The sequence below is a fragment of the Coffea eugenioides genome, chromosome 6, assembly GCF_003713205.1.
Source record: "Coffea eugenioides isolate CCC68of chromosome 6, Ceug_1.0, whole genome shotgun sequence".
In the NCBI taxonomy this organism is placed as follows: domain Eukaryota; kingdom Viridiplantae; phylum Streptophyta; class Magnoliopsida; order Gentianales; family Rubiaceae; genus Coffea; species Coffea eugenioides.
The window spans coordinates 4,542,699-4,556,550 of record NC_040040.1 but is presented as its reverse complement, the minus strand read 5'-3'; the positions used below and the strand labels follow the sequence as shown (position 1 = coordinate 4,556,550).

At 37.0% G+C, this 13,852-nt stretch overlaps 2 protein-coding genes across 4 annotated transcripts; both read right to left on the bottom strand.

Moving 5' to 3' along the window:
- Positions 1-534: 534 nt before the first annotated feature.
- Positions 535-4,847, bottom strand: LOC113773274 (putative pentatricopeptide repeat-containing protein At3g08820). 3 transcript variants are annotated; one of them, XM_027317885.1, is made up of 3 exons: positions 2,330-4,847; positions 2,003-2,149; positions 535-1,214 (listed from the first exon to the last, which is right to left on the bottom strand). In XM_027317885.1, exon 1 carries the CDS (start codon positions 4,720-4,722, stop codon positions 2,662-2,664), a length of 2,061 nt encoding a protein of 686 aa, XP_027173686.1. In that variant the 5' UTR covers positions 4,723-4,847; the 3' UTR covers positions 535-1,214; positions 2,003-2,149; positions 2,330-2,661. The 3 variants fall into 3 exon arrangements, with proteins under 3 accessions (XP_027173686.1, XP_027173684.1, XP_027173685.1); XM_027317883.1 differs by having other exon boundaries at positions 2,003-4,847; XM_027317884.1 differs by having other exon boundaries at positions 535-1,124; positions 2,003-4,847.
- A 524-nt stretch (positions 4,848-5,371) lies between these two features.
- On the bottom strand, positions 5,372-12,593 carry LOC113775025 (uncharacterized protein At5g03900, chloroplastic). Its single transcript, XM_027319736.1, has 13 exons — positions 12,120-12,593; positions 11,862-11,969; positions 11,675-11,775; positions 11,429-11,509; positions 10,528-10,600; positions 10,386-10,451; positions 9,259-9,345; positions 9,110-9,175; positions 7,812-7,951; positions 7,644-7,730; positions 7,498-7,561; positions 6,532-6,675; positions 5,372-5,773 (listed from the first exon to the last, which is right to left on the bottom strand). Exons 1-13 carry the CDS (start codon positions 12,516-12,518, stop codon positions 5,630-5,632), a joined length of 1,560 nt encoding a protein of 519 aa, XP_027175537.1. The 5' UTR covers positions 12,519-12,593; the 3' UTR covers positions 5,372-5,629.
- Between the last annotated feature and the right edge of the window lie 1,259 nt (positions 12,594-13,852).

Here is a 13,852-nt window from a genome sequence, read left to right as displayed (position 1 = left end):
TTAAGGATTTAGCCACCTTCACCTTGGGAGGATAAGAGCGCTGCTAAGTCGCGATTGTTAAAATTACTTTGGATTTATAATAGGGTGTTCTTTTTTTTTGCCTAATCCGCCGACTTGACATTTATTTATAATAGAGTGTTATTGTTTTTCTAATACGCTGAAGTTGTAATTGATCATACGAGTTTAACATATTGTAATTTGACCTTAAAAACCTCCCTTCTCATTGGGGGGAAAAAAATCAGAGGAAATGTTGTGTAGGAACAAAAGTATGAACCTTCTATACCCGGATAAGGGAATGAGAATGAGTTTAGAATTTAGATGCCAATCAAGGGGGGAAAATGTGAATGCTTAGAAGGAAGTGATACACGTATTATATATTGCACATGTAGAAGCGCTGGGTAAAATTCCAACCATAACCATCTCGATTGCAAAGAAAAGTAAACTAAAGCAACATTGGAAGGGTTGGTTGTCTTAAAGACAGACAGAGAGAGATTATCGCGAGTGTGATTTTGTGAATGAACAGCAAACTTGAAGGTTGAGCACTCATATTTGGTTCTTTTATGGCCAAGCAACACTTGTCTTGGAAGTCAACCGGCTTACTATTCCACCGGACCTTAACTGGTCTCGCTCATCAATCTCCAAAAATGACACTATTGTACAATATACGTCCACGTCTCTACGGACCTCATATATTCATTACCGGTACATTAGGCTAATATAAATACAGTGACCCCTCAAAATCTCTGATCCACATCGCCGGCCTCATAATCTCGTTCATTCAAGCCCTTATTCTTGCTCCAGGTAATTCAATCCTGGCCAGTTTTCTGGGCCATGTCTGAAACACTCAATAACTAGAGCTGTTAAATAAATTAAAAAAAAAAAAAAAACCGAGAAGCAAATGAAAGATTTTAGCCTCTAAATATAGATGGAGTCACTTCCTAGTTCCTACCACCTTTAGTGTCGGCTACTTTAGACAGATACCTCCATATTTTAAGCCCAAAATTACTTCTTGAAGACTTAGCGTTGAGTCCTTCCAGATGGTGATGGTCAAATTCATGAAATCTTAAGATCCCGCGCCTGCAAGCCACCAACTTGTCAAAACTCTAACCAGCAATCCAGGACTCCTGGAGAAGGAACATCTTGCGTATTGGGTTTGTTCAAATGGAAAGGATTCAAGAGCAGCCACCTATGCTAGTTATTTAGAAATCAAACATCTGATTGTAGAAGAAATCAAAATGTGTTAGGAGGCATTTTTAATAGTTTGAGCAGTCCTAACTTTTCATGCCACAATGCAACCTTCGCAGATGCACATTGAAAAACCTCAATGGCATCTATGGAGCATATCAGTAAGTTACAACTGAATGAAACATCCATCTACAGCTTAATAAATATGTCAGATGCAAGCGAGATAAATCCACTTGATGACACAAACGAGATTAATCCTTCATGCAAAAATCAAGTGGAGACATTAAAAACTTGGGACTAAATATTCCTATAAGTGCATGTTTGTTTAGCAGGAAAATTAAAATCTTTCTTGCGCTTTCCCTCTCTTTCCTGCATTTTGTCTCCTGCAAAATTTGCAGGATTTTGAGAGAAAATAGCTGGTTAGACACAAAAACTTTAATTACTGCCACTAACTATAACTAGCTTCTCATTTTCTCTCAATTTTTTTCTTGGTGACTAAACGTTTTCTAGAATAAGATTTTTCTGTTCCTTTACCTCACTTTCTCTCATATTTCACTTTCCCAAATGACTTTCCCTCTATTCAAACAGAGCCTAACTGAACAATGCTAGACGACCACAACCATAACATGGTTCCAATAGAAAACAACAGTGCAATGGTCATTACCTTACCTGTATGTTTATCCATAAGTGAACCATCTTCCACCAAATCATATCTAACATTACAGACACAATGGAAAAACATTTGTATAGAGAGAGAGAGAGAGAGAGAGAGAGTAGTAAAAAGACAGGAAGTCATGCTACCAAATTAAGTTTATACCTGATTGGGTCTCATGGGGATGACAACTGCATAGAGAACACCATCCAGCGAATTTGAATTCATTCTTGAGCATCTTAAGATTCCTTTTTCAATGGCTACAAAGATATGTGGACCTCCCTGCTTTTCTGATAGATTAAGTCGTATTTTCTCCGTCAAACCATCCATAAATAAGATATCGTCAAGCAAAAGGATGGATCATCAAAATCTTTATACAACTTGTTTAGACAAAAGAAAGAATTTCTAGCCCCGCAAAGCCAAATTCTCAAGTGTCAAGATTCACTTTTACTGACACAAGAAATTTCCATATATTAAGAACAAGTAGCTTACGAAATGCTTTACTGAGTCCCTGAATTGTATTATGTGTGCTGAAAAGCATGGTGTAAACCAGTATTTCGACAGAAAGTCACATGATTTTGCAGCATGTGTTCAAGGTCAAGGGTTGCATCAGATATATTGAATTTCCACCAGCCAAACAACTTTAACACCATCTGTCTGCAATCACACCCCACACTTTGTCAAAATTACCTCCAAACTTTTACCCTGTCCTGTGCTTAACAAGCAAGAATTCACGAATGCTTGCATGAAGACCTCTTGTACAGCTCACAAATGCAATACATAAAAAGATACCAGGTCATCTCATGCAAGGTGTGTTTTAGAGACTACCAATAATCATTGCATGAACATGATCCATCAATAAAACAATGGAAACGGTTAGTGTCCCGCACAATAATTTCTCTACCAGTTATCTTTGATATGAGCTTGAAGGCCATATGACAATCACCACAAATGCGAAGATTTTTGGTTATTCGGATGACATCATTTGGTCTAGTACTTATTAGACCAAATGCAAGAGCAAGCTTCTCACTGTGATAGCCCAGCACACATTCTTTCTCTTCCTCTTCAACATCGAATAGCACAAAATCCGTAATTGGAACATAGCCTGCTGCTCTTAACTTCTTGTCCAATTCACCGAGTTTGGCATATATCTTATCCAACATAGGATGAGAAGTATCTCCCACAAGAAACTCATGAACAACTCCATCTAATTCTATCCAACTGTAAGCAGGTACTTTCTGAATCCCTTTCCCATTCATAAGTGCTCTGATTTTCTCAGAATCTGCCCATTTGTGATTAGCTGAATAAATATTTGATAAAAGAACATAGTTCCCAGAGTTCCACGGTTCTAATTCAATCAATTGCTTTAGCACGTGCTCAGCTAGTTGAGTATCTCGATGTAGACGACATCCACTTAACAGAGCTCCCCAAACCACAGTATTTGCCTTCATTGGCATGTTTAGGATCAATGAATGGGCTTCATCTAACAAACCAGCTCGACCAAGAAGATCAACCATGCATCCATGATGCTCAATTGTAGGATATATAGAATAAATCGAGTTCATACTATAAAAGTACCTGCGACCATCGGCAACCAGACCAGCATGACTACAACCACAGAGGAGACTGAGGAAAGTGTTCCCATCAGGCCTCAACCCATTTTTCTCCAACAACGCAAAGCAGCTAAATGCAGATCCAACATGACCACCCATGGAAAGCCCTGATATCATGGCATTCCAAACAACGAGGTCCTTTTTCTTCATTTGAAGAAAGACCTCCCAAGCTGAAACAATCTTCCCACATTTAGCATACATGTCAATCAATGCTGTACCCATAACAGGATTGGAGAAAAAATCGTTCATACCCATCAACCTACTAGCCCACTCCCCTACATCCAATGCTCCTAATCTTGCGCAAGCAGATAGCACCCCTACCATCGCATAACAGTCCGGTCTTAAGTTCTCCCGATGCATTTGATAAAAGAGATCCAAAGCATCTCTAGGAAGCCCATTTGCTGCATAACCCTGAATCATAGAACTCCAAGAAACAATATCCTTTTCAGGCATCTCATCAAAAACTGCACGAGCCATCTCCATACTTCCAAGTTTAGAATACATATCGACCAAAGAAGTGCTCACGAAGACATTTCTCCCCATGCCACTCTCCGCCCAATACTTATGTATTAACTCACCAGCGCTCAAATCCCCTAACTGAATACAGGCAGACAATACCCGAACAAGTGTGAAACTATCGGGCCTCAAACCTGTTGTCAATGACCTCCAAAACATATCAATGGCTTCTCTAAATCTCCCAAATTCAATATATCCACTTATTATTGCAGTCCAAGAAACCACATTTTTCTCAGGAATATCATCAAACACTTTCTCTGCATCCTTCAAACCACCACATTTCGCGTATAGGCAGACCAACCCAGTCTTCACGAAGACATCATAATCGAAACCCCCTTTCACCACGAGAGTATGAAGCTTAGAACCGAGTTCCATATCCAACAGCCTCGTGCAGGCTTTCAGCAGAAACGGAAAAGTAAAATTATTCGGTAAAAATCCCTCTTCACGCATAGAGTAAAAAAATTCAACAGCCTGGTCAAAACAATCTTTAGAGACCAACCCACGAATCATAGTGTTCCACAAAAATATATTTGGGGCTTGTGTTTGGTAAAATATGCGTTCTGCGTAATTCGGGCTGCTGAACTTGAAGGTTGATATAAGAAGCATGTTGAGAAGATAGTTGTTTTGGTTGAGACCACTGCGAAGGAGGCGGCCATGGATATGTTTGAGTTGGTTTAATGAGTTGAATCCTTGAAACAGAGCCGCTTTGATCTCCTTCAAAACTGTCGGAACCATGGGAAACGCCTGCCGATACATTCTTCATAGAGGCTTTAAATTCATTCCACGACATGGTTCATTCCCAAATGTGTGCAATTTAGGAACAATCATATGAAGAATTTAGTACCATGAAGTTTTTCATAGAGAATTTAGTATAAAGCACATTCCCTTCCCGCATAAGTTTTAATTTCAGGTTTGTAGATCTGTAATCAACTTCCAATTAAAGTTTCCATTGCCATTGCTATGTATCGAAACCCTAATTCCAATACTTTCTTTTTGCCGAATCCAGACGTGTTGATGAATTTTAAAGGAGCAGAAATGTCTATCTTATGCACCTAAAATCCTTCTCCTGCCCAATTTGCCAGTTCCATTCTCTATAAAGATATCTAAAAAAAAAAAACACACACACACATTAAGAACCTTACCCAACAAATTACATGGTTTTGATTCCTTAATGATCCGGCCTACTCTTGATGATAATCAAGGGAAAACAGATAACAGTGAGAATCATACATATGAAATATCTGAACGTGATGAATCTTTCGCTGGAAGCCAAACAGCGTTGCAAGTGGCTCTTGAATTCTGGAGCTGCCCAGTATATGAAGCCAGACAAGTAACAAGCGCATGGACCAATTTCCATGAAATCGTAGCGAGCCTTTAGAAACGTTATTCATTTCGTGATAAGAGATGCAGAAAATCATGTTAAGAGACGATTTTATTAGTAGACACCGAACAACAGGCTAAACAACTGGATTACTTCTTGTTTGGCCTAAGAATGCATAAATTACATACACCTCTGCAGTTGATAAATGATATGAAAAATCGACAACAGATTGATTACTTCCAGCTTAGCCTCCCTCAATCACAACTTTCTACAATATACCACTCCCTCTCCAGGCCTCCTCCTTTTCTTCTTGATTGCACATGTTACCAACAAAAGATTGATTCAGTCTGACTTCTCTACCTCGCGGAATCTTCTATCCCATTCACGACCCTCATAATCCTGATCGTACAAGTCCTTGTCTGTACTGTACACAATCCGCTCTTTTCCAATGTAGTTTCTCTGCGCCATGTCCCTGGCACTCAAAATCTGAAATGTTCAATGGAAGAAGCAATACAAAGTCGCCGGTTAGCTGCCGGAAATAATGGAATAATTTCCAGAGTCATCATTAGTGCAATGAAAATGTTGAAATGCTAGAAAGTAGTACACTACTAATTGAAAGAAACTATAATTTCAACTGAAGCTGACATCCTCAAAACTTCTTCAAGATTCAAACCATCCGAAGGGTCCCAGGGGAAAAAAAATCCCAGAAGATTTTCCCGTATATTTTCTCCTGTTTTGAGGGAGGAGAGAACAACAGCTACAAGCTGTGGATGGAAACAAACGTAGAAGGAAAAAGGATAGAAAGAACAAGGGCACACCAATTTCTAGAAAACAAAAAAAAAAAAAAGAAAAAAGAGAAGAGCCACCATAAAGAAACATTACAAAATAAATTGCTGACATCAAACTGCTGTTGAAAACAGTATGATGCCCACAAACATGGCAATAATGGTAAAATACTGGGGTAATCCCCAAAATTGGCATTGAGAAGACAATGATGTACTTCCAGAAGAACACGCAGGTATAGTGTTAAATAATTCAACAAATGGTAAACTTAACAAAAGCAACAAACCAAGTTAAGATGTTATCTTAAGCCTTCTTTTCAGGTATGACAAAATAAAGTAGTCCATTTTCAGGTATACAGAATCAATAATAAGGTTGAACATTTACCTTATGAGATCTCATAACCCTAAAGCAGTAAATTATGAAAAGAAACAGCAGAAAATTGCATAAGGCTTCAGGTTTACCTTCCGCCTAAGAGAGAGATCAGGCAATTCAAGTGCCCGAGCACGTTGTTCCCTTGCTTTGTTTCGCTTTTCAATCTTAGCATTTGTTCTTTGAACGAAAAACCATCGAACCAAAGGAATTGCAAAGAAAGAGCCAGCATAAATCTGCATATTCCCAATTGCAATTAAACAAAAGGAAAGATCCCACGGGAAAAACAAATAAATAAATAAATAAAAGAACAGAAGAACTTTGCGATGCAATTCCAGATCTCTCAATATATGGTAGAGTCGGCAGTGACACGAAAACCAGAAAATGAACCAGACAATCATAAGACAAATCTCACAGGAAAGACTGCTTTTTCTTGGATGTTTATAAAATGAAGCAATCCAGTATGTGAAAACGATAATTCCCAACAATAGCCAATTGATGCAAATAAGGACCCCATTTGCGAATAATAGCTGCAATACCAAGTCCTTATTGCTAGTTGCTGCATAAAAATTCCTCGAAGTGCAAACAGACAACTCCATCAACCCCCCCGCCCTCCTCTATCCTCCACCTTTTTTCTGTGCATATTCACCTATCCGTCATCCCTTAACACTCAAAATAACAGCATCAGCCACACCAACATGTCAGAAGTATAGCCAACAGAGGAAAGCTCAACAACTTCGCTATGAGTTTGTTGAGAAAGAAAGGATGCCAGAGGAATCACCCTCTGCTGAAACTTTAAACTTCAAAGTCTCCCTTCTGATTAGAAAAAAATTAATAGAAAGCATAAAGTCAAATACTAGAAATATAGGACGATTTACTTCCTCTGATTAGTAGTCTTGTGATCAATCCTTGCTTTTTATTGGACAACATAATGCAATATTGGCTTACCTGTTTGGACTTAAATCTTAAAGAATCATAATAAAAAGAAAACAAAACTAAAAAAGAACTCAGTTGCATCTACAGATTTAAAAAGTGTCCAACAAGACATCCAATCATACCTGAAGCAAGGGAAATATGTCAGGCACAAACGAGATGAAACCACTTGGTGAAACTGTCATACTCCTTCAAGTCAGAATTAAAGTAGAGATGTTAGTAATTGTTACAACTAGAAGATATTCTTAGTGAAGAAGGCCAGCTGACATACTTCAGCATTGTACCAAGAAAAATAACTCCAAATAGATTGAGCCCACCCAAGCCAATGACCATTGCCCTCTCCGAACTGCTGGTTTTACTGCAATATAAGCTCTCACATGTAAGGAAATTATGACAGATCAATTAAATAAAACACAATGGGAAGAAAATGGTTGAGTACCTAAACCTCCACTTGTTTTCCTTAAAGAATTTCTCACCACCAACCCAATCAGACCATTTTCTTCCTATATATTCCTTCCTTCCACTTCTTTGGGGAGCAGCAGTCCGCTGTAGCAATGGAAACCTGTATAGGATATTTCCCTGCAAGAAAATCAGTTCCACTAAGTAGGAGAAATAATTATTAGATAATCTGATAAAACATTCCATTGGCATGAACTGACGGTCATTCTAGGTGCAACATTACAACTGTCTCATTTTAACTTTAGAGCTTATAGATATGGCGTACAAATACAACCTAAAAAGTAACTTCTTGGAGGCTAAAGTTGCACACATTTAGTCCTCCAAGGGATAAGGGGCCTCTACAGTCACTATTAGTGATTGCAAAGTGCAATATATTCACTAAAATTACAGATGCAGATGCTTTTAACAATTGTATACAGTCAAACAAGTGTTAAACAACTAATACTTTATTACTTTTCTTTGGAAGTAGTTTCCAAACTCAATCATAACCATTGAGTTCAAGAAAATCTCAACCCATACCAGGAATTGTACTCTACAATTCCAGATGCAATTGTGGAGGCCCCTCATCAGTGCTTCAGGAACCTTGCCATGATAGGACCTTCAACCATAATTTTCCTTTAACCCACTGCAACAAGGGCGGACAATGGCAACTCCATCCAGTTGCTTAAAATTATCCAGGATCCAGACATTAAACACATGTTTATGAAATTATATCAACCATATTTAATCTAATTCACCTTTTAGAGTGGTTTTCCTCTTTTCTTTTCTTTTTTTTTTTTTTTGGTGGAGGATGCATGAGGCATTGAGAGAAAAATCCCTTGTCACCATCAGAGAAGTGTTCCCTTTTCTAAATTCTAACCACCGCAGAGCAAATTAAATTTTCGCTTCTTACAGAATCATGCTGTGACTGAAGCAGATGTAATCCAGACTCCAAATTTACCCATACAACCAAGATCCCTCTTCATTACTAAATAATTTCCATAAAACGAAAACAAAGGCTCGCCAGAACTTTCCAGAAGCAACAACCACATGTACTGAAAACTAATTGTGGAAGGGAAAATGGGAAAATGACATTGTTGAACTGTTGAAGAGATCATATACATGAAGAACAATCATAATTACAAAAACTCCTAGTCCTACAGTTAGAACTTCCACAAATTTCATCACCTTTTCTGCACACTAATTGTGGAATATCAAAAGGATGCTGCCTTTTAACTATGAAAATGCACCATCAAAACTTCTGATCAGTAAGAAGTCGGAACAAGTAATCTAACATACCTCTTCATCTACTTCTGGCTGACCATCAAACCTCAAAAGCACTGGTAATATGTAGGAATCTTCATCCTGAAACAACCAATGGCCAATGACTCATTGCAAATAGGACCAGGATCATGCTAAATGGTAGGCCACATCAAGTATGAACTTACCACTTTGTCAGTAGTCTCTATATCAAGATATGGAGCAACTTCTTCAGCAGTTACAACACCACCATTTGATGCAATGTATTCTCCAATCTAGCGTTTTGGGCAATGAGTAAAATCATTTGCAGATACTCTCAAGGAAGAAACACAAAGGACTACAAACCAATTGAGAAGGACAAGAGGGCTAAGTAAGCTTTGATACAAAATGCTTAAATCAATAACTACAGAAAAACGATCTTCTATACTGACGCTGGACCCCCTAACATAACAAGGGAGATCTTTAAGCAGATACAAAATGGCTAGAGTTACATCCCTGCATCAGACAAAACTAGGTGACACTAAACTAGCTATCAGCAGCTCTCAGTAACAGCTTTATGAAGTTATTTGATGCCAAGGCACTAACAAACCTTTGACCAAACACAGATTTCACTTCCTCGCACTCTCTTTGTGTCAGTCATAACACGACAAAAAAATGAATAACCCTCATGCTTATACATTTGGCACTATGCAGAAATCTTAACATATTCATAAAATACTTTCACAGTAGATCACCATGTCAACAATATGGAGAGAGTTTTCATTTAGTATCTCTGCTTGGTAGAATAAAGCAATTTCCATAGAACTGGATTTAACCATCACGAACTAACTAAATGGCATGTCAGAGAAAGAACTTATAAGTGAAGAGACTAGATTACAAAGTTTGATTCCTGAATAATTAAGTCTCTGAATTTAGATTCCCATGGCAGACAGTGGGTTATAGGAATGGTTCTTGAGGCCTAGTCCTGATCCAAAACATATTAGATGATGACAGGTTTAAGGGAGGCCAGGGTATTAGAGGTACACTAGATTGTTCATACACCTGTTAAAGCTATGTAACACTACCTAATTTATAGTTTAAAGCCCCAAAGAAAGCAAGGATATTGCAAAAAGCGGAAACATATAACTATGGACAAGTACAAGAGCTAGATGAGCAAGCTTAACTCAATTGTCTTATTTCAGCCTCAGTAATAAGGTGATCAAAGAGGATAACAACATTGATAGGCAGAATGAATAAAAATTGAACATGCACACACAAATAGTTCAACTGCAAACAGTAAAGTTACGGACCACTACATTCAGAGCTCAATTATTACCAACTTCCACCTTTCTTCTTCAATTCCCTGGTTTGGATCACCATCCCCAAATACGAAGGAAAAAACCTGAAAAACATAACCAAAGTATAAAAATGGTTCCTTTTTCACTCATGAGCAGTGGAGGCTTAGAATATTCCCTTACAGATTCAATGAAGTTCATGTCTCCACTATCTTCCCTTAATCGTTGCCTCCGATAGTAATATGGATCCCAATACCTGAATGGCAAAAAATTGCAACAGATAAACAAACAATTGGGATATATATAAGTTATATAGTTTCTTTAATTTCCAGCTCCCACTAATATATGGCACTATAGTTGGTTTTAGCCAGTACACTAGTTTATGTTTACAACAAAATCCAACACTGATGAAGATAAAGCTGGTTATTTGAACCTGAAATCTGTTTGATAAGGTGACCAAACCAATGCATATAAAGCTGTTCATATTTGAACCAGAAATCTGTTTGATAAGGTTTCCAGCCATGTGGTTATTAGTTACATCATTTTCCATTGCTGGAATTAAAAAGAGAGAGAGAGAGAGGCAGCAATCCTGAATCTCCTAGCTGCCTGAGACACCAACTGAATATAAAAAATTTTCTTCCAACTCTCGGGGAACCATATTTGAGTTTAGTCAATTATTTTAGTTACTTAAGTCATCTTAGAACAGTAATATACGATTATCAGCAAAAGGTTCATACTATCAATTGGCTGTATAAATAGATTTCTAAAGTTACAAAATTCTTAAATCATTATAAAGAATAATTTGTCTCAAATTTTGAACTTATATGAGAAATTAAACATAGGCATGTGACTACTAACATGCTTGTGGTGTAAGTTTTTTTTTAAGTGCAAGTGGGAGGTCTCGAACCCAGGACCTCTCACTTACACTCAATTGTAACAGATATTTTTGTATTTTAACTACAGTGGCAAGCTGACAGGTTAAAAATCAAAGCACGGGGTCAATACTTTAGAACCTTACAATAGAACAGAATGCTTACAGCTTCTATTTCTTTTATTTCTTGAATAATCATGTTAGAAATATTACCAGAACAGATCGGTTGGACTGAAATAAAAAGTGAAACCAGTGTCATAAGATCTGCTACGTCTTCCTCGATTGTCTTCATCACTGCAGAATAGACAAAGAGTGATGTGAGAGTAGCAGATAAGGAACTGTAATTATTTTTGTTATAAAAATTGGATATGATGCAGTACTCTAATTATCAATGAGATGAAAAATTTCAAACACAATTAGTACACGCAACCATTTTAAATAAACTTAAGTAAGAGATACCTTCTACTTGAAAGGACTGCAATTATAGTGGTATACACCACTACAATGGAAGCAATTAGCGCCGTTCCGAACGAGACTCTCACTAGATATTCAGCTCCCAGCTGCCGGCCCAGAAAAAAGGTTGACAACGTTAAGTTTGTTATGCATATGGTACGCTTAGCTATGTAAAATGAACTAGGGACGTCACCTTTGCTTTTTCTACAAGAGGTTCAATCCTTATACTAAATGATTTAGCTGCAAGCTTCGAATGATAATCCTTTGGAAAAACATATAAAACATCACCTTCATCGGATACCTGTTGGAACCATCAGGAAAGTCTTTACCAAAACTACAAGCCCTAGATAATGAGGGGGAAGGTGGGGTGGAGGGGGGAGAGTACTACATAAGAAGCTAAAATGGCTTAAAAGCTAAATTAAAAAAAAAAAAAAGAATACTAATAAATAACCTCCAAGAAGCCTTCAGTGTCGGCCGCTAGGGCCTGAAGAGCTTTCTGAGCTTCATTGAATTGAACCCCAGCTTTGCTTGCCACGTCACCAACAGTGACCCTCCGTCCGCAAGAATCAATGGCGTCCATGGCACGCTTCCGTAAATCGGCCGGGAGCTTATCGCTCTCAACAGCGCCTCCGGGCCGAATCGAGGACGTGGTGACATCAATACTAGCCCTAATTACAGCAGCACGGGCTCTATTGCAGCTGCGACGAAGTTTAAAGCTATGGAAAGAAAGGAGAGACGCCTGTCGGCGAAGTTGGAAAGTGGGTTTGGCAGAGATGGTGGTGAAGTAAGATTTGTACCTGGACTTGGGCGATACAGTGAAGAAGCAAGTGGATATGGCTGCCATTTTCATGGAGCGGTTTTCAAGTGTTTCTTGTATGCAATTTTTAAGTTGTCGCCATATCTGGGAGAGAGGGGTTTGGGGTATGGATATCTATATCTATATCTATATATATATAAATTTGAAAAGAAATTTTTAGCAACAAGCCTCGACACATCTTTCCACTATCAATTCCATTTTTTTAGTATTTTATATTTAATTTAATTTATAAAATATATTCTTCTCAACTTCCACATCTATTCTTCATATTTGAAATTGTTGGTTACCTTTTAAAATCATTTCATTTCAAATTGTTGGTTAATATGCATGTTATCCTATTTGAACTTCAACCCATCACGTTTCCGATTGTCTTGCGATATTTATGATTCTACAATAATTAAAACATCTATAAGACCATAAGAAAAGATAACAAATATAACATCTTTTCATGTTTTCTTATTAATTTAAATAAGTAAGATTATTTACACTCCATTTTTGTTATTCACACTTCAATAATCATTTTGATTATATAATTTTCATTAATTATACTATATGATAAAACAAATAGTGGAATTACAAATAATAAAAAATGGAGTGCAAATAATATTTTCTTAAGTAAAAAGTGGCTTCCATGCCTTTCTATTTTAAAAAAGTAGTGACCCCACTTATATAGGAATTTAGTTTGAAGTTTATTAGTGGGAGGGTAAATAAAAAGAAAGCATTGCCAAACTTAGTAAAAGTAAAAATGTAAATGACAATATTTTATCTTTTAACTTAGTAATCCTAAGTAAAAGTAAAATTAAATAAAAAATATTCATGAAATAATGTTGTGGATTTAAAAAATCAAGAATAGTACCATTCGTGAAATCCAAATTATGAAATCACTAAATAAAAAACAAAGTACTACTAGCCTTTTAAAGTGGAAATTTTTTTTTTGAAATATTCATTTTTGATAAAAAAAAAATGATAATAACAACACCAATTCTACCAAAAATTTTTAAAAAAGTAACATTATAGTTTAAGAGAAAGATATAGAACATTCAACCCTAAAATACTACTTAATTTGTATATATCTTGCCCAAATTTGACATTAGATTTGAATAAGAGTGCGAAACCCATCAATCAGAAGCGGGAGGATTATGCTGGAGTTTTATTGCGTCGGTGACCTCGAAATTCTTTAAATTCGTAAAATGCTGGAAAATAATAAATACTATTAGTTAAAAATATCCGTTTGGGATCCTGCAACAGTTCCCAAAAAAAAACATTTTTTTAGAAATCAAGGCTGCAATTCCAGCCGTAATTTTCGGCCAGCAAGCAGAATTTTATCTAATGAATTTTCAAACATTCCTCCAATTAATTTCCTAATT